This window comes from Diceros bicornis, chromosome 22, assembly GCF_020826845.1.
Source record: "Diceros bicornis minor isolate mBicDic1 chromosome 22, mDicBic1.mat.cur, whole genome shotgun sequence".
Classification (NCBI taxonomy): Eukaryota; Metazoa; Chordata; class Mammalia; order Perissodactyla; family Rhinocerotidae; genus Diceros; species Diceros bicornis.
Window position 1 is genome coordinate 12973988 of NC_080761.1, and position 20033 is coordinate 12994020.

Genomic DNA, 20033 nt, shown 5'->3' on the forward strand with positions numbered 1-20033 from the left:
CTCGAGTTGAGGGTGTACAGAGTTTCCGTTTTAGTTCAGGGAGGCGTTCCTTGGAGAAATGTGTTGACTGTGTGCCCTGTGGTCACTTTTAGCAGGGGAGGTCAGTTTAGTCGGCGAGGAGCTGTATGCAAGGGTTAGCGGGAGTCTGGTTCTCATGCTTCCTGCTTGTTGTGTTGAGAAGACGTTTATGTTGGAAGCTGTTAGGAAACTGTGCAGAAGTTTTATGTAAGATGTGATTTTAAATGTATAGGCTTAGTTTACCAAATGACAGGAAATGCTTCCGAGAGGATCTTGAAGGGTCTGCGGAAGAGTTTGTTTATTGCTGTTACGGGGAGAAGCAGCTTCTAAGTGGATTTGAGGTAGGCCTTGAAGGATTGGGATGAGAGTATGGCACTTTGTAATAGTGTAGCTGTAGTTTATGTATTAGCTTACTTGAATGTGATCAAACACCAAAGTTGATTGGTGGTAAGAGACCTGGGCCCCGGCAGTTGAAGTGACTTAACTAAGGACCCCTCGTACTAGTTTGCTGAGATGCAAACCCAAGTTTTGGATTATGAGAGCCAACTCTGTTGTCATAAGCAAATCAGTGAGGGGAACTGGCATTGACAAGGAGAATAAAAAGATGGTTCTGGACAGATAATTTGGACTCCTACTTCCTGCTCCCTCAGTGGGTGGTGGCTATCCATGAAGTAAGGCTTGATGCTGGGGCCTTTACCCAGCTGGTTAAGTTTCTGGCATGAAGGTTCCATGCTAATCTGGTTTGGGGACGGCTCTTCAACGCTCACTTAATGTGGTTGCCTTCTATGGTGTCAAAATACAGGCACGGGGAAAGTTTATTTATAAACATTATGGCTATTAGCAGGTACCAAATATGTCTTCATTTTGGGCAGGATGATGATTTGTAAGCAGGAAATACAGTGAGCCTACAGTTTTTTTATTGGAGTTGTCTAGCCTTCAGAAGAGGTAGAAGGCAGTCTGAAAAGCTTATGGAACTTTCTTAATACCTGCTTAAGCAGGGTCAAATATCCAGTTTAACCTGCTTGTAAACTCTGTGGTCAGGAATAGAAGCAGAAGTAGAAAACACTACTACTTGTTAATTTGTTCAAAATTAAAGGTCTTATCAGAATACCCTTGCGTTGAAGCAAGAGATAATACTAAAGAATGATTGTGGGTTTTTATGCTGCCATCCAGGCTATTTTAAGGTCTGGGGACGACATTTTTGAAACCCTCCTGGGGTGGGTGATGGTGATGTTTTGGAACTCATACAGCTCTGTCGGGGAAACCAGTTGCATCCTCACGCTACCAGGAGGTAGGCACTCGTGTTATGGAGAAGCCAGAGCAGCCTGGAGAATTTCAAGGTAAACCAGAGGTGAGACTTGAATTTAGGCTTCCTGGCCCAAAATCAAGTTCACTTGTCAAAGGATAGTTTAAGATTGGAGTTTAGAGACCTGGAAGAGGTAGGCGACCGTGGGACAAGATCCTCCTCTGTTGTCCTTACTTCCATTGCTTCAGACCAGTGATTTAGAATTCCCAGGACAAGAGGAGGGGCTCTTGATGCTGCTTCATCAGCCTGAGCTGTAACCTTCTTCTCCTGTTTCACTCTTACCTGCTCTAACCTGATCTATGTTGTCTCTGCTTTAGTTTGTACTTCTATTTTATTTTTTTTAATAACTTTAATATTATTAAAGGTTTACGAGTTCATTCCATTCAGACTGGGTCTTAACTGCCCCCTGACAGTTCAGTTCAGTTCTACCTTGAAGCCACTCTATGTAATAACACATACAGTTATTATTATTAATTAAAGAGGAGATCGTCTTTTCTTCTTAAACCAAAATAAATTCCATCTAGGTCAAGGAATTAAGTATAGAAAGTATAGCCATAGCAGCACTGGAAGAAAATTAAGAGTGGCTTCTATAATTTTGGGGTGTTCTAATCCTGACCCGAAGGACAGAAACATAGGAAGAATATTCTTTAGTTTGACCACATGAAACCGTAAAGGTTAACACACAGCAAAAAAGTCCATAGTAAGCAAGACTGAAAGACAGGTGGCAAGCTGGAAGAACTGTGGAAAAGAAGCAATATTTGTCGTATGGAAAGAACTGCTACAAACAGACAATGATGAATAAATACCGAAAGAAAAATAGAGAAAGGGAAAATACAGTGGGCCAGTAAATATATGAAAAGGTGTTTACCTTCAGGAAGAATCTAAGTAGTGCAAATACAGTCATTTTTTAATCCATGAGATGGATAAAGATTAAAAAAAAGGTCAACGAAACCCAATGCTGACACTGGGTGGGAGAGCAGGCACCCTCATGGACTGGTGATAATGTAAATTGGTGAGCTGCTCTGCTGGGCGGTTTATCAGCAAGCATTACAATTTAAAATACGCATATATTTTGACTTAGCAATTTCACTTCTAGGGATTCGTTTTAGAGATCTATGTAGAGGGTTATGCGACACAGAGTTTGTTATTGTGGAAAATTGGGTGAAACATAAATATCCACTGATATCAGGAGTGCTTAATCACCAATATGCCTGTGTAGTGGAATATATTGATGATGTGCTTTTTCATATCTGTTTATTGAGTGGGAAGGTGCCCATGACACTTTTTTGAGTGGAAATAAATTATAGGAAAAGCAGTATATATAATGGGACCCCTTGGTATTAAAGTGTCTCTCTCCGCTCTGGGCTTCTGCATACGTACATAACGAGAGCCTGGAATGATGCTTCCCAGAATCACCAAGGTGTTACTCATGGTCATGGTTATCCCTGGATGATGGACTTAGGGTTATTTTAACTTGCTTTTATATTTCTATATATACTTCTTTGTATGTGCTGAAAGGGAGCATATATTTTTAAAAGTGAAAAACTTTGTGTGCGTTTTGGAGAAGAGGAAAGGACAGAATGCTGTTGGAATGTATGGGGGGTAGAGAGTGGGGAGCAAGGACCCACGAGTCCATGAAGGGCATCCCTACTCTTTTACATGTACCCAAATATGTAATGCGGATCCCTGTTGCAAAGGAAAGGGAAGCCTGCCCATGCTTTCGAGGAGAGCCGTGACCTTGAGTTAGCTTGAGTGGGTGGCTGTGAGCAAATGCACTGGGTGGGGCTGACCCAGTTCTGGTTTTGCACCTGGTACAGCTGCACCCTTTTTGCATATATCTGCTTGCCCCGCTGGTAAAGCAAGGTCATGGGTTTGCTCTCTATACCAGTCATTTCCCCTTCTACTCCAGCACATTTCTTCCAAGGCACTGCAGTAACCCTATCTATCTCATGGGTGGTCAGGGAGAATCGAGTTGGGTTGGCCTAAATCCAGTCCCATAAAACCAAAGGCCTGGTTGCTCAGTTAACTGGAGTTATCTCGGAGGACAAAAGGTAGCTCTTTTTTATGTACTTGTTTATACAGTTCCTGAAGTTTCTACTTCATCTTACTTATCCTGTTCCCTATTTCTAAAGGGCGTGGGCTGTGTGCTTCATAATTTTCTTCTCATGATCCTTTTGACTAATTCAGTAATAGAGGCGGGATCAGTAAGCATTGACAGAAAATGATGAAATAAGTAAGGTCAACGCTGGGACTCGTTTCAGATGACTTTTTTTTTTTAAAGCGGAACTGGTTCTTCAGCATTGGTGGGAAGCAGAGCTGCTTTGCATTGCTGGAGGGTGTTGGAGGTTGGCTGGACAGGTGGCTCCTACCCGAGGCCGGAAGCAGAGCACCCTTTATTCCCTCTGTTACCAGTTTACGCCTTGTGGCGGAGGGACTGCTGTGGATCTGGAGCTGAGCAGGGACTTGGCCTCCTTTCTTGAGAGCAGCCCGTGACACAGACACTCAGGACACTTGTGTTCAGCTGAGTCTTCAGTAAGGTCTTCCCATTTGACGCTGAATTGTGGTGCAACTTTGCCAATACCCAGAACATCTCCACTTGACCTTCCCTCGACTTAGGTTCTTTTTCAGCAGTGTTTTCTTGGCTTGTTTGAGATTTTGAGACTTAGTGGGGGCTACTAACATTCGAGTCCTGTTTGAATTTGTAAGCATTGGCACACATGGGAAGGAGGTCTGTGGCTCCTTTCTTCTGCTCTCTCGCTGTAGATCTTCTCTTGAAGCTAGACTGCTCCACTGGTTTCTGACACCAGTGTGAATGAACTTGCTGTAACTGCATACATGGGCCATGGAACGCCATAATTAAATAAATATATAAAGGGGTTTGCAGTCACCAGGTTAAATGATCATATAGCCTTACCCCACGTAGATTTTCCAACTCAGTTAAATTACCCATTATCTCTTAATTTAAATGATCAATAAAGCATGTGATTATGTGTTACTTTGCAAATGGGATTAACACCTACTGTTTATCTCAAGATAAATATTAGTAACATAGCTTGGGAAAGTGCTTTTATGCCCTCAAGAGTGAGGCAGTGGAGGGCTAAAGTGTTGGGTATGAAGTTTTATCTTTCTGAACTGATTATGAAGTATACTAAACATTTATGTGGCTTTGTCTTTATAGACTGAAATCGCCAAGAGATTGAATACGATTTGTGCACAAGTCATCCCATTTCTGTCTCAGGAAGTAAGTAAAACTGTTCAGCTGTTAAAGTGCAATTATGTTGCTTCTCTGTTTGCAAATTAGCTAGTTTTAAGATGTTAATTTTATCACAAGGAACAAGTGTGAAGAACATCTGTTACAGCTGAAGTGTGTAAACCCCCTGCGATTCCCTCTAACAGATCCGATGGCACGCTGTAGAAGTGGTGACAATAGCTCAACCTCAAATTAATTTTTTTTCTGTGGAAAACTGCAAAATGACTATCAGGCATAAAGCTTTTCTTTTCTTTGAGGAGTAGTATAGGCCTGATAGTTGCTGACGATTCAAGCGTCCTTTCTCCAGAGAGCTTTTCTTACTCTACGTTTTAAAAACGGTTCCATCAGGGTTGACTTGACCATGGCAGTGGGTATTCATTTGTTCTTGTCCATCAAGTCAGGTTGACTTAATGCTGTCCTTGGAGGGAGTGGATACTAATGACTCTTACAGATGAAATAAGTGTTCGTGTTGCCTTAACTTAGGGAGTCATATACGTATATGATTTACTAAGTTACAAAATCATATAGGTTTAACCTTAATATTTTGAGAGGGAAAAGCTCTTTATTTGAGTAATCTATGAAATTAGCTCAAATCCAGTGTATTTTAGCCTTGCCTTAAAGTTTACCTTACTTTTGGATTTGAGCTAATCAGTCCTCAGCTATGTTTTAAGGATGTACAGGATGCATATGTCTTGAGGCAGCGTGAGAAGCTCGTATTGGCCTGGGAGCTGAAATACTGGGTGTCTGTTCTGGTTGGCACCTACTGCTCCGTGCTGGGGAGCACCATCTTGACCTTTATTACAGCAGCCTTTTCCAGCATAACATTTACTTGATTTACAATTTAGATTTGTTGGCCTTTTGAGTTGTGTTGTTTGTTAGACTTCAGTAATCCTAGTCTCTGCTATAGTCTCATGACTCCCAAAGCAAAGGTGTGGTTTTGTTTTTGTTGTGGTTGGAATTGGGAGGTGTGCAGGGTGTGTACAGCCTTCAAACTAGGAGTGTGTGTGTGGGGGTTCCTTCCTTTCCCCTGTGAAGGGTAAAAAATCTAACAGCCGAAGAAGTAGAGGAATTCACAGAGATTCCAAAAACTGCTGGTGGGTTGAGATCTCTTGACCAGAGAGGTTATCGCAGATTTAATGTTTAAGTATCGAAATGGGGGTTTTACAGTGGCTATAAACTACCTGCTCTCAAACTCATCGCAGTGAACCCCTTCTGTGAACCAGAGTGACCTTCCGAATCCAATACTGTTTATTTTCTAAGGCCCCAGGTTACCATTTTTCGTGTCCTTTTGGCTTGCTACCATTCTGAGCCAAAATTTCCCATTAGTAGTTAAGTGGTGGCTGGTCTTGATTAGAAATAAGGGAAGCACCACTCTCTGTTTTCCTTTTCCTGTCATATGTGTTCTGTGAAATAACCTGTGCTTGGGAAGCTTCACGTTTAAATCCATGTTATACTTCAGTCTGCATTGCACGTGGCATTTGTCTTTCTGTTGTTGGAAGGTACAGCGACGTTCTTGGCCCCTTTACTAACACTTGTTTCTTTTCCTTGTTTCCAAAGCATCAACAGCAGGTAGCCCAGGCTGTCGAACGTGCCAAACAGGTGACCATGGCAGAGTTGAATGCCATCATCGGGGTACGTGGCCTACCGGGTCTGCCTCCTACAGTGTGTATAACCAGCTTTCATTTCTTATTAATTTGATGGCTTAATCTCTCTCTATATAATGTTGTGTAGTTTCACACTGACCTATTTGATAAGGGTGGGGAGGGGGTTTCAGGTATGCTGAGGTGTTTAGGGGAAGAGAGATTAGCATAAAGAAGATGATAGGAGGAAACATTTTTAAGAGGGGAAGAAAAATTTACTTTTTAATGGGAAAATAAATGTCATTTATCTGGTGCTTAAACTACTCTTGCTCCATTAGTCAGGTAAAAGCTTTAGGTTAGAGTTTTAAATACCTTCCCTACTTGGCGTCTTATAACTTTAGATCACAGCAAGGTCAAGGCAGGTCTCAGAATGATCATTGCATTCAGTTCTCTTTGCTTTTGCCTTTTGCTTTCTAGAGTATTAGAACCTATATGACTGCTCTTTCTCTTTTTTATGCCTCTTGCATGAATTTTTAAGCAACACACCAATGAAAAGCACGCTCTCTTGCCGTTGAAGGAGTGATGGTTGTCTGCCCTACTGCCCCCTCCAGCCTTTCACCAGGTTTCCGCCCTCCTGTGTTGAGTTCAGTTAGTGCTCCTTGCTGGCGACTGGTTGTCAATCACAAGTCATTTGCTCTGCATTAATGAGCCTGTTGAACCGTGCGGTCCATCCCCTGCGTGAGTTCATCCCCCCACTGCAGGGGCCAGGATGGTTCTCTTGTTTTCTGCCCTTCCAGACTGAGCAAAAGAAGTAGCTGAAACAAGGGACCATCCTTTCTGATTTTATGCGTATGTGAGTGCCTTGAGCGGATTCAAATCACTCATTTATCAATTTATGTTAATTGCTTGTGAGAAGATGCCCTGCTGGTCTTTATAGTTCCCTCAGACACTTTGTAATGATAATTAGACATGCTGCTGTACAGAGTAAGAGTGCAATAGTCCAATGACGGCCACAGACAATGGAACCAGTTAATCCATCAGGGTTTAAAATTACATCCCAACTGGAGATGGAGAAAAAACGTAAGAGCCAAGGAGGATTAAAGAATGAGCCTCAGCTTGAAAACTCTCCTTTCATCAGTTTCTCAATTGCAGATCCGCAGTTGGGTTGCCTGTGGTAAGCTATTGGCAGTCAATTAGGTGAAATAAACTGGGAGGGTGACCTTCATTTCCTTTTAATAGCTTTTTCCTCCCTGAAATGGGGAGCTTCAGTGGATTTTCAGCTTAAATTTTATTCAAGCTGCTTTATTACACTTGACAGCTTAGCTCTGCATAAACAATTCTCCCCTCCTCCCCCTTCCCCCAGATCCAGACTCTGCATCTCTCCCCCTTTAGGATCAGATTTTTGACTGTTACTTAGTAGGCTCTCTAATCACATTCAACAAAAAACACAATTACATCTGCATTTGTCTGCTGCCTTCTGTACCCTTTTCTTGTGTAATGAATTGCTTTATTTCAGAGATCAAATCAAATATTCACTGGTACTTTTGCATGTACCGTGTTTGATTAGCAAGGACTAATAGCAAATTGTACTTGTAGCTCGAGCACAGAATTTTTTAACCCAAATGAATGAGGATGGAAAAGCCTGTTTTGATTAAAAGGAAACATATGCAAAGCAGTTCTCAAGGACCCAGTTAAACTTGGTGGAACATGTTTGTTTTCTGCTAGGCTCTAAATTTTTACATATCATTTCTTGATGGTGAAACTTGTACTTTTAGATTTTCAAAGGCACTGCCCAGTCCTACACATCAGAAAGGAGGAAATTGTGTTAAGCAGATGTTTATAGGTAATACTCATCTTGAGTTGAATCAGAAAATAAAAATAGCAGGTTGTTTTAGAAGGGCAGATGAATCACTAATTTTATGAATGGCTTTAGTCCAGGAAACATGTTGTTGAGATTATAAAGGCAGATTAGCTCTGAGAGCTAGCAACAATAACCCACATCCGTGAATCAGGCCCAGCGCAAGACTTACCGCCAATTGCATGTCTTCAGCATACTGGCATGTGCGGTTTGTGTAATAGTAGTTTTTGGATCAGTGTATTAATTTACATCAGGAGGCTCTTTTAAAGTTTGTAGCGATCGATAATTATCCCACAGTGTAAGTTTCACGCTCTAGCATATGCTTGATTTTTGCCTGAAAGGGATTGTGCTCGTCCTGGAAAATCGAAGTAGCATAAAATTGGGTTGACAATTCAGTGGACCTTTGCACCCCTTCATTGAACATGCAGTGTGTCAACCTGTCTCCCCAGAGGGGAGGAGGCTCCGGGAGGCTGTCTGTTCCTACAAGCAGCAGCTGTGCACAGAGTAAATGCTGCCCGGTTTGATAGCAGCTGTCAGGACTGTTCAGGGACCGACTTAGGGTAAAGAACAATGGGCGAGGCCACGCTCTTCGTCTGCATCGACTTCAGGCTAAGAAAAGAAATAGTAATTTAACGGTTTAGACATCTATTACAAGTGTGAAAGATCATGAAAGAGTACCCTTTAAAATGCAAACGAGCCGAAACATTCTCATTCCCTTTAAGGTACCATCAGGGAGCTTACTGCTTGCTTGGCAGGGCTGAAGATATTTCTCTTCAGCAAACCGGGGAAAAGTTGAATCTTCTCAAGGGCACCGAGCTCCTGGGTGAGCCCAGCTTGTGTCCTGGGGCTGTGGGTGCTTATTTAGGTTGGAGAGAGAGGTTACATTTATTTCCTTCCTTGCGAAGTGAATTCATGGTGCCCATTTCTCACCAGCATAGAAAGCTTAGTTCTCATATGTGACAGAAAATACTGAATTTTAAATTTTTTCCACTGCAGCACCTGCCTTGAACTTCCGTAGCCTACTGGTATATAGAAAAACAAGTTTCTTAAATATTTGATATTTGGAGAAATTGTTGAAATATTTTTGTTATACTATTTTTTAATAGCTTTGACTGATGGCAGTTTTGATAATTGGCAGAATAATAGCTGCAACCTTCCTTTTTGAGTTTTGCGTTTCATAAGCTCTTTTGCTGTTAAACATGCTATGTTCTTGAAATGATAGAAAGAGTATTTAATAATGCAGAGATCTTAATAGGCACAGGGATGTTTGGGCTGCCACACAGCCCTCGTGCTTTAGGAAACAAGTTCATTGTGTGAAGGTGACTTACTCATTTGAGACCTTGATTTGTTTTTTCATTTACGTCAGATAGTCTTCACAATTTAAGCAGCATTTCTTAAAGATTTTTTTTTTTAATTTGGAATTCTGTTAAAATGCTCAAAACAAAATAGATTATTAAATGATATAACACTTCATTTGTGGGATAGCTAATGGTTACCTGGAGGCAGGGAAAATTGACTGAAGGACTCTTCGGGATCACCCCCACTGTGTTATTTGGGGAGTTTGGAACTAAGGGCCCTCTTCTATCTGCTCTGACACTAAATAATTGATTTTAGTTGAGATTGGGATTCCAAATAACAAGTGTTAATCTTTTAATCAAGTTTATATCACATATAATTAATATATATCATATAGATATTGATTTAGATACATACACATCTGTACACACATGGATTTTTTTAGTTGAGGTATGATTTCTCTATAGTGACAGGCACAGATCGTAAATGTACAGTTGGATCATTCTGGGCACACGCACACGCCCTGTCACCCACACTCCTCTCAGAGTGCAGATTGTTTCCATCACCCCCGGGAAGTTTCCTTGTCCTTCTCAGCCTTTTTCCCCAGCCCCTGAAGAAAGATGGTTGTTTTTTGATTAAAAAGTAAAAAATAGCTGAGTGTAATTTTCTTTTTTTTTTTTTGTGAGGTGGATCGGCCCTGAGCTAACATCTGCCAATCCTCCTCTTTTTGCTGAGGAAGACTGGCCCTGGGCTAACATCCATGCCCATCTTCCTCCACTTTATATGGGACGCCGCCACAGCATGGCCTGACAAGCGGTGCGTCAGTGCGTGCCCGGGATCCGAACCTGCGAACCCCGGGCCGCCGCAGCGGAGCTCACGCACTTAACTGCTTGCGCCACCGGGCCGGCCCCTGTAATTTTCTTTTTTAAAAAAGAAAACAATTGCATAGTTGTACATCCGTTTCTAACCAAGTACTTGCTGCTCGACTTCACGGTGTTTTGTATTCATCTTTCTAAGAGCGTTGTGTTGTGTAACCTTGGGCAGAGCGTGGGCCTAGGGTCAGATGGACTTGAGTAGAACGCTTGGTGTCGCCACTTTGTAGCTTCTTGACCTTACACAATTAGTGTCCCCCTCTGTAGACGGATTATACCATCTACCTTGTGCCACTTTTGTGGGGATAAGACCTTTTCTGGCAGCCTTCCCCAGCACCTGGTCCTGGCTCTGTGAACTGCAGTTCTGTCTGCCTGCTTTCTCTGTGTCTGTAGCAGATCTCTGGGTCCAGTTGGCCAAGACCCTGTGAGACGATTGCTCCGAACAGCGGGTCATCTCCTCCTTTGTCTTTTCTGGTGGTTACGTGGATGTCGGTGTTTGAGACTAGACCCAGCCAGATGCTCGGCTCCCGCCGTTAAGTCATTGTGCGTGAATGACTTTTAACAGGGACACAGCAGTGCAAAAGCACTGCCATTTAACTTCTTTTTTTTTTAGATTTTATTTATTTATTTTTTTCCTCCCAAAGCCCCAGTAGATAGTTGTATGTCATAGCTGCACATCCTAGTTGCTGTATGTGGGACTCGGCCTCAGCATGGCCGGAGAAGCGGTGCCTCGGTGCGCGCCCAGGATCCGAACCTGGGCCACCAGCAGCGGAGCGCGCACTTAACCGCCAAGCCACAGGGCCGGCCCTGCCATTTAACTTCTGATGAACAAACTTAGAGTTAAAAACCAAGGGTATAAAGTTAAGTTTTGGGAATTGAGAGAGAGATGGAAAGAGAATTGAGAAGCAACAATGTGAGGACAAGGCATCATTAGCTTCCTTCCTCAATGTAAATAGGAAGGGGAACCAGGCCTCTACTGGCCCCGAGAGGTGGCAGGATCATTGTGATAGAACTGGAGGAGAGAGCAGAATTGAGAGAGATGGCCAGATGACCAGTGGGGGTTGTCCTTCCCATATCACAAAATGCCAGATTTCTGACAGCTGTCTCAGTGCTGACTGATGTAAGAAAATTTGAGCAGTTTCCCATAGCAATGCTTGTGGACTTGAGGAACTCAAGAAATTTGGGGTTAATGTAGGCAACCTTGTTTTTCCTTTCTTATTTATTTGGACATAGTCTGGCTTATTTTTCGTCAAAGTAACTTCTGTCAGGGGTTGTGGGGCTCAGTATTGGGTTCCAGTTATTGGTCAGATTTGTACATTACTGCTTCAAAGGCAAATTTATAATTCTCTATATTTTAAAACAATTAGTATGAAATGAAAGAAGTCTAGGGTCTTTTGTGATGTCTACCTATGTGTGTTTGTGTAGGGGATGGCTGTGAAGACAAACTCCTGATGTGTCTATAGAAGGAGCCTTTCGGTCCTTAAAGAGATTGAGTTGTAGCCCGAAAGGGGTCCCCATTGTTGCATGAGATGATTGATTTAAGGATTAGCAAAATGTTGGATTATTTTTCTCCTCCGGCTGTAGCTGTGAGCTATCTATAGGATTGTGTGTCTGAAGTTTAAGAGGATGAGGTTAGCCTCTTATTCTTAGGAGTATGCAGTTAATCCCTGGGAAGCCCATCAATAACCCAGCTGTAAGTTTCTTTATAAAACAAATTCACCCTAGGAGAATAATGCAAAGCCTGCTACCAAGAGGAGAAAACGAAATGGCCACAGCAAACATGGATCTTCTAGCTCCACTGCCTTCTATTTAGTGATATACCCTCCACTTAAATTCCAGGAGTCCACCCTTTTATTAATTTTCCAAAGGGATGGAGTAGCACTGCAGAGAAGTGTTTTATGCATCTTACTTCTCCTTCGTTCGAGTTAGCGTTTTGCTGAGAATACAACTAGGTATCCTCTGCCAGACACACGGTGGGGCTTCAATATCTCGGTTCTTCTGAATAGTCAGTGTGCTTTTTAGTTATTAAAAAACTTGCTGAAGTATTGTATGCTTTTTAATTTTCCCACGATTTGTACTTGATTCCTTGGAAAAGGGCATTATAGTATGTTCCCTCTTTTCAGAGGGAGGAAAAATCTTCAGAGTAGAAAGTAGAGCACCTCGTTTTAGGAGTTAACATCCATGTTTTTTTAAATTGGTATATAATTTACATACCATAAAATTCACCCTGTTAAAGCACACAACTCAATGATATTTTATATTCACTAACTTGTGCAACCATCACCACTATCTAATTCTAGAACATTTTTATCACCCCAGAAAGAAACCCATATCCATTAGCAGTCAGTTCCCCCAGCCCCTGGCAATCACCAGTTTTCCTGTCTCTATGGATTTGGAACGTCTCCTAAATGGCATCATAAAATATGTGGCCTTTTGTGTCCAGTTTATTTCACTCAGCATAACATTTTCAAGGTTTATTCATGTTGTAGCATGTACTTCGGTCCTTTTTATTGATGAAGAATCTTCTGTTGCATTAGTATACCACACTTGTTTATTCAGTCGCTGGGTCATATGGTAACCATGTTTAACTTTTTGAGCAACTGCCAGACTGTCTTCCAAAGTGGGTGTACCATTTTGTGTTCCCCCTAGCAGTGGATGAGAATTCCGATTTCTCTTCTTCTTCTCCAACACTCATTCCTGTCCATTTTTTTGATTCTAGCCATCCTAGTGAGTGTGAAGTGGCGTCTCATTTGTGGTTTTGATTTGCATTTCCCTTATGGTTAATGACGTTGAGCATCTTTTCATCAAAACCTTATGTGGTTTTAGAAGTGGATCTACGTAAGTAAACAGGGCTCTTTAAAACTTATTCTAGGGGCCGGCCCCGTGGCTTAGCAGTTAAGTGCGCACGCTCCGCTGCTGGCGGCCCGGGTTCGGATCTCGGGCGCGCACCGATGCACCGCGTCTCTGGCCATGCTGAAGCCGTGTCGCACATACAGCAACTAGAAGGATGTGCAGCTATGACATACAACTATCTACTGGGGCTTCAGGGAAAAAAAAGGAGGAGGATTGGCAATAGATGTTAGCTCAGAGCCGGTCTTCCTCAGCAAAAAAAAAGAGGAGGATTAGCACGGATGTTAGCTCAGCGCTGATCTTCCTCACAAACACACACACAAAAAAACTTATTCTAAATTCAGGTCATTAAGTTCCAGGGCTCTGATTGTTGTCACAACTAAAACTGTCATCCAGGGCAGGTGGGACGAGCAAGTCAGAGTGGTGACGCAGAGTGAGTTGGCCTGTGTGGATTATCTGAAATGCAGAAAGAGTAAAGATGAGTTCAGATCCTTTTCAGAATTTTTGGCCTTCATCCTGGTGCCTGCCTATATACAGGCCATCAGTTTTGCCCCTGTGTGTCATTTTCTGTGCATTTCTGCATTGAGATGGGGCCTGTGAATGGATTTTTGTTTTTAATTGTCTTCAAGTGGCTTGAGAATTCTTGGCCCCAGTAAGCAGTTTCTGCCTGTTGATCCCCCTTGCCCCTCTTCACAGGAGAGGCCATTCACAGAATGGGCGGTTTCAGATAACTCCCAGAGTAGTGTCCTTGATGTTTCTGCTGCCACACAGCACTTTCCTGCTTTTCCCACTTGTTTATTGTAGCATACCACTTTCTTTTTCTGTACTCTCCCATGATAAGAACTGAGTGTTTTAAAGAACAGAGAAATAGCAGAAGTCAAGGAAGAGTGATTTGGAGAGAACTTTCAACAAACTTTACTTATTTTTTTTCCCTTTAAAAGTGTTTAAATATCAAGTGCTATGAATGCCACTTACTGTCATGCTTTTAGTATTAGAGATACTATTTTGTGGCATGTTTTAGTTCTGGTTAAGTTCAGTTTGTGATCTGTGTGACATAGGTTATAAAGTGGGTTAAATTTCAGAAATTTAGGTTGATTCAGTGGTTTGTGATAAAGACCTTAGCACCCTAGGATAAGGTGGGCATCGACCTTCATTTTTATTCTGGATGTCCTTTGCAGTTGCCTAGGCAGCTCCAGGGTGATAAACCTTGTGCTTCTCCTGTTTTAGAAACAAAACTGTGGAAACTGGTATACTCTCACATTAAAGCTCTGAATGTAAACAGCAAAGTCAATTTCATTATAGTAGCGTAATTGACCCAGGCTTCGCCAGGTAAAATGTGAAGTAACATTCTAAATGCGTGGCTGTTGTTTGACATGGATGAGGTTGCTTTATTCCTTGTGGGTTTTCGGTATCATTAACTCAGGGTTTGGTGTGTGTTTGACTTCTCTCACTCCCCTGCTGTTCACATTGTCTGGGTAAGAGCAAGTATGTTAATCTCCTTCTCCCGGAGCCTCAACCCTTCTGGGATCACCTTTGAGGCAATACGTAGTTCTCAGTGTAGCTCTTTCCCAAATTGTTTTGTAAAATATGAAGTTTTTGTTTGATTTTGAAATTTCAGTGGAGTCAGCCCTAGGAAGCACATGCTCATTTTTTTTGAGTTGTAACAAGGTACCCAATGGAGATGAAGGGGTGGTGAACAGTAGAATGTTGAAAAGTGTTTTTATTTTTTAAGTAACAATTTGGCAAGTCATTTGGCACATAAGAACATGAATTCTAATATAATGGGACAGAATTCCAACTTAGATCTAGACTGAAATTTCTCAGCCTCGGTACTGTTGACATTTTGGGCTCATTAATTTTCTGTGTGAAGGTGCTGTCCTGTGCGTTGTATGATGCTTAACAGCACCCCCCTACCCGCTAGGTGTGACAACCATAAATGTCTCTGGACGTTGCCACATGTTCCTGGGGTAGGGAAAGTAGAATGTCAAAATTGCTCTGTATGAGAACCACTGGTCTAGATTGATAGCCTGAGAAACCAACTATATTGCTAAAAACTACCATTGCTCATCAAAAATTGCCTTTTCTGATAGATTTGTAAGCTGTTTTGCTTGTGTGTTCCATGCTGTATCAATCTACAAGCATTAACTTTAAAAAAAGTTTGCTGGGGCCCACTCCATGGCCTAGTGGTTAAGTTCAGCACACTCTGCTTCAGCTACCCAGGTTCAGTTCCCCGGGTGCAGACCTATACCACTCGTTGGTGGCCATGCTGTGGTGGTGACCCACATGCAAAATAGAGGAAGATTGGCAACAGACGTTAGCTCAGGGTGAATCTTCCTCAGCAAAAAAAAAAAGGAAAAGTTTGCTAATTAGAGTAAGCTCATGAATGGGTGGATGGTTGGATTTTCCCACCCTTGCTGTCATGTTACAAAATATTTTATAGTTTCCCTGATGATGTGTGCAGGTTTGGGTCTACAGAGGACAGATGCATGGAAATTCTCCTAATTGGCAGAGCCATTGGGTTTTGGGAGGTTTTGCTGGCTATATAGTAATGTCAGCATCTCTTTTATCCTGAAATATATTTTAAACTAGCATTCTTGTTTTTTTCTTTTGGTGAAGGTGGTAGCTACGAGATTATCTGTCTCAGATAAGCTTTTTGAGAAATGGTATTCTTCCAAGGACACATGGGCAGGTGGGCTGCCCTTTGGAGTAAATTGTTTTACTCTTGTGGATGTGGGCCCCCTATTCATTTCAATAAATGTTTTATCTTAGAAATGACACTTATTTGTTAAGCATCTTCTTCTGAGAGAAACCAGAGCCATCTCTGTTTAGGCTTGATTCTTCTTTATCAAGAAGTATGAAGCTAAAGATATCCTCCTTTTCAGATGTAGGGATGGGGTATTGGGAAGTGGGGACTGGAGAGATGGGACCCATGAGTTGTAAATCTAAGAACAGATTCCCCTCTGTCACTGCCAATAAAGTCGCGTGGTGAAGGTGGATTGTCTCTGGGTATGCGGTATCGCATGCCCTCAAAAGCATCTCGTTACCTGAGAAGGGAGAGCAACGTGAGGTCTTGGGTGGAGAAGGAGATTGCCCTCCTTCCCCAGGCTTGGGAACCCTTGGTCTGTAACTCCTTATGAACATGACTGGGCTGCTGGGGTCACAGGAGAGATGCTGTTGTAGGGAACAAAAGGTTTGCAGTCATCGTTCTAGCTATGAGTCCCATGGCAAGTCTCTCTCCGTGAAATGGGACCTGTGATGCCCACCTTCCCTGCCTTAGGTGTGTTCTGAGGTGAGGCCAGATAGTGGATATGGAACTATTTTCTAGGAGCGCTGTGTGACAAGATAGAGAAGTGGAATGTGAGGCAGTGTTTTCCACGTTTCCTGGGTCTACAGCATCTTCAATGGTTGTGATCCATCCTGTTGCTTCCTACTACTCCTTCCATTTTGATAGGATTTTGCTGTAAAAAGAGAAGCAGCTTTCAAGATGGCCAAGCTAAGGATGGAGGAACCTAATTGCCTCTAATAATGGACAGTGAGCTGTTTCTTCAGGGGGCCTGGAAAGCTGGAGCAGGGTAGGGGTGGGAGTTACCCCTGACCTAAAGTTAGGCTGTTGGATACCCTGTTGATCGTTATTAGTGTAAATGTTGGGTTTAACCGTGCAGGTCCACTTCACAGCTGTGGCAAAGCCTCCCTTTTTTTTTTTTAATATAAACTAGCCTTTCTTTTCAATAATATGTCAGAGAATGCTTTCCAGTTCCTCTTTCTAAAAACCAGCTTTGGTTTGGCAGAAAATCTATTTCCTCCTTTCGTATTCAAACATCACCCGAGTATGCCTTTGCTCTGACACAAAATCCCACCTCTGAAGTCATCTTTTGGTGACTCCGTTCTCGAATTTTTGGGAAGTGGGGGGGTGCAGGCAGGAGTGATAGTGTGGTGTCCTCCACCCTGTAGTTAAATTCCTTCCCCTCTGCTTAGCCTCTCTCATCTTCTTTTAATCAGTGCTGTGGGTAATTACCCACTGCACTTGCTTGTGTATGCATCATTGCATTTCCCCCCCAGAAGCCGGACATAGCTCTTACTCTCCACGTAATGATAGTAATTGCTGGTAGGGCAGACCTGTTCCTCATCCTTCTCCCTGCACATTTCTTATGGCAGGTGTCTAGTTCCTAATTAAGTGCTAATGAGCATGCCTAGTGGACCGTGCTGGTGCTGCCAGCTTCTTCAGTTTTATGTCTTGCTATTGCCGAGCTCTTAAAAGGTGACAGAGCAAGAATTAGTGTCTTTGGGATGACAGGAAGGTGATTTTATGCATAAAGAAATTGTTATTATGATCTCCAATGGCGAATGAGTAGTTGATAAATACTTTCCAAGTATACTATTAATGCTGCCTCCTCTGACCTTGCCCCCTTTTCCAATTTCTCGCTAATGAGAACTGTGCTCTCTTTGGAAGGAATGGAAGTTTAAAGAGAAGGTTGGCTCCTAAAGATTTTTTAAAAGATGCTAGGAGTAGTTGAAAATTTACTATAAAATGACTATAGACACCAATTTCTGCTTTTAAGATGCTGTTTTCTCTTGCTCTTGAGGGTGGGAAGGATTCAATTAAAGATCATTGGTCTGGGTGGAAATTACTGAAGATCTGGTGTGAAGATTTAATGTATTTAGTATGCGCAAGGGTGTAATAAATAAAAAGAGTAATTGAGTCCCAGGGAAGTGAGCACAAATCAGAATCTTAAGAATATTCTAATATTACACCTTAGAAATCGAGCTTTAATCGTTTTTACTGTCTCATCAAAAACGAGTTTCATGTTGGACAGCTGGAATGTGGCCAGATTTATGGTGCAGGGGCCATTTCTTGGATACTTTTTCATTTCCTACAACTTGCTTTTAAATATAATATATGAGAGCAATGATACCCTTATAGTGGGAACAGATTTATAACTTCTGGCATGGGTTAAATGATAGAGGAAAGGTGTTTGGGAACGAGGACTTGGGTCAGTATGGTTGGAGTCCCACAGGACTGGTGGCTGTTTTCCCCATCAAGGTTCTTGGCCTCTCTGGTCTCAGGGTTTTCCTCTGTGACACTGAAGAGGTGGGTTTGGGGCGTGTGGCTCAGGAGAAAGAGAGGGATAAACAGAGCTTTGCCTCTAAGGTCTCTTCCTCTATCGTACACGCACGGCTCCCCGCGGCCTCCCTGGGTGGTGGTACTGGGAACAGCCAGAAGGCTCGTTCCTGCATTGACTCCCTCCCCTCCTGCCTGCTGGGAGAGCCTCGGCAATTTACTCAGCGCTGTAAGCCTTGGTTCCTTCTGTGAAATGGGAGAATCAGTGCTTCCTCACAGTTCTGTGAGGATTTGACGAAATAAGGACACAAGTGCCTGAGGGCCGGGGTGCTTAAGCGAGGCTGGTTCTTCCTGCTGTCTGAGTTCTGTTAATGAAAGGTAATATTTTGGTTTTGTCTCATCATACCGTTGTGGTAAGTTAACACAAGAATATCTGGGTGAAATGGAGTCACCTCGTGACTGGTGACTAGTCGAGAATATAGTTACTGTATGTAGGATGCATGTCTGTGCCTCCCCCTGTTGTAACCTTTCTGAAATCAGGATGAGTCTTAAATCTGTGGCACCTTAGGGTCGATGGCATACTGTGTTTCATCCCTGGAGGCACTTAGAGATGGAACTGACTAACATGTGAGTTGCTTACTAACTTAGCCAGGCTTACTAATAAGAAACAGCTACACTCTCAGGGGGCAAGTTATGCCAGAAAGCGACATTGTAGATCTGAGGATTATACTTTAGGAAGATTATATCAGGTAACTGAGTAGGTGAAAGCTTCTAATGAACTGAAAGTGCTAATCATGTTTTTTCCCCCTTTCTTCCCTCTGTCTCTCTCTCCGCTCTTTTCATGTGTATGTCGAACGTCCTGTTCTGTTTCCTCCATCCTTTCATGTCATGTCTACTTTTCCCCGGATGCTGCCGCCACCACCGCCACCACCTCCCCCTTCTCCTCCCCCCACTCCTTCTCCTCTCACCACCACTGCCAACAGCAGCAGCAGTTGCAAGCTCAGCATCTTTCTCATGGCCATGGACCTCCAGTCCCCCTAACGCCTCACCCTTCGGGACTGCAGCCTCCTGGAATCCCGCCCCTCGGCGGCAGTGCTGGCCTTCTGGCGCTGTCTAGTGCTCTGAGTGGGCAGTCTCACTTGGCAATAAAAGATGACAAGAAGCACCACGATGCAGAGCACCACAGAGGTGAGAGGCCTGGCAAGCCAGATTAGGACTTTGTCCTAACACTCATACAGTGCTGCAAAGTTGTGTGCACCGCTAAGGAAAGCCCCAACCCATACAGAGAGCAGACACTGAGCTAAGAGGAACTGTCGCAAAGCTGGGCCACTGAAACAGTTCACCCTGGAAGCTTTCAGGGTTGAACGTGGGCATCTGTCGATTTCTCAATCTCCTTAGATTGCAGGTATCTTGACATCTTGGCAACTGCCTAGTTAATGCCAGTGGCCTGTACATATTATGGAAAACTGTTAACTGCTTAATTGGGTAATTTTCAAAGAAAGTAATGTTGTTGAATGGGGCGAAATAAGAACTTAAATTTGAAAGTGAATGTGTTCAAATGAAAAGTTTGATAATTGCATCTGTTACTACGTAGTTTCATAGGCTTTGATTCTAGTATGCATTAAATATTGGGCAAAATTGCACTTGACTAATTTTTTGAAGAAAAGTAATTTATTCTGTCAAGAAATAAAAAAATAGGCTTTGTGTATGGTTAAACTGTAAATCTTATGTTTACAAAATACTGTAATTTTCAGGAAATCACTGTATTAGGAATGTGCAATGACTTATATAAATAAAAGCCATTTTTAAAACTGTTTGGGGCTTGTGTTCTAATTATTCCCCCCTTTTTTTTATTTCTGTTCTTGCCTCTGTGTCTGAACGGGCATGTCTGTGCGTTTCTTGGTAACCTCGGAGCAGACAGAGAACCGGGCACAGTAAGTACTG

The 20033-nt window shown here is 42.6% G+C and overlaps 1 protein-coding gene across 4 annotated transcripts in view; it reads left to right on the plus strand.

Annotated features, from left to right (window-relative positions):
• The window catches only part of TLE1 (TLE family member 1, transcriptional corepressor), an 84450-nt gene that overhangs the window by 22831 nt on the left and 41586 nt on the right, over positions 1–20033 (plus strand). Inside the window, exons 5-8 of one of the 4 annotated variants that reach the window (XM_058565589.1) lie at positions 4503–4565; positions 6132–6236; positions 19073–19277; positions 20007–20023. In XM_058565589.1, coding sequence (XP_058421572.1) covers positions 4503–4565; positions 6132–6236; positions 19073–19277; positions 20007–20023 — 390 coding nt within the window. The remainder of the gene's footprint in view (positions 1–4502; positions 4566–6131; positions 6237–19072; positions 19278–20006; positions 20024–20033) is intronic. The other 3 variants (XM_058565590.1, XM_058565592.1, XM_058565591.1) reach the window with 3 other exon arrangements.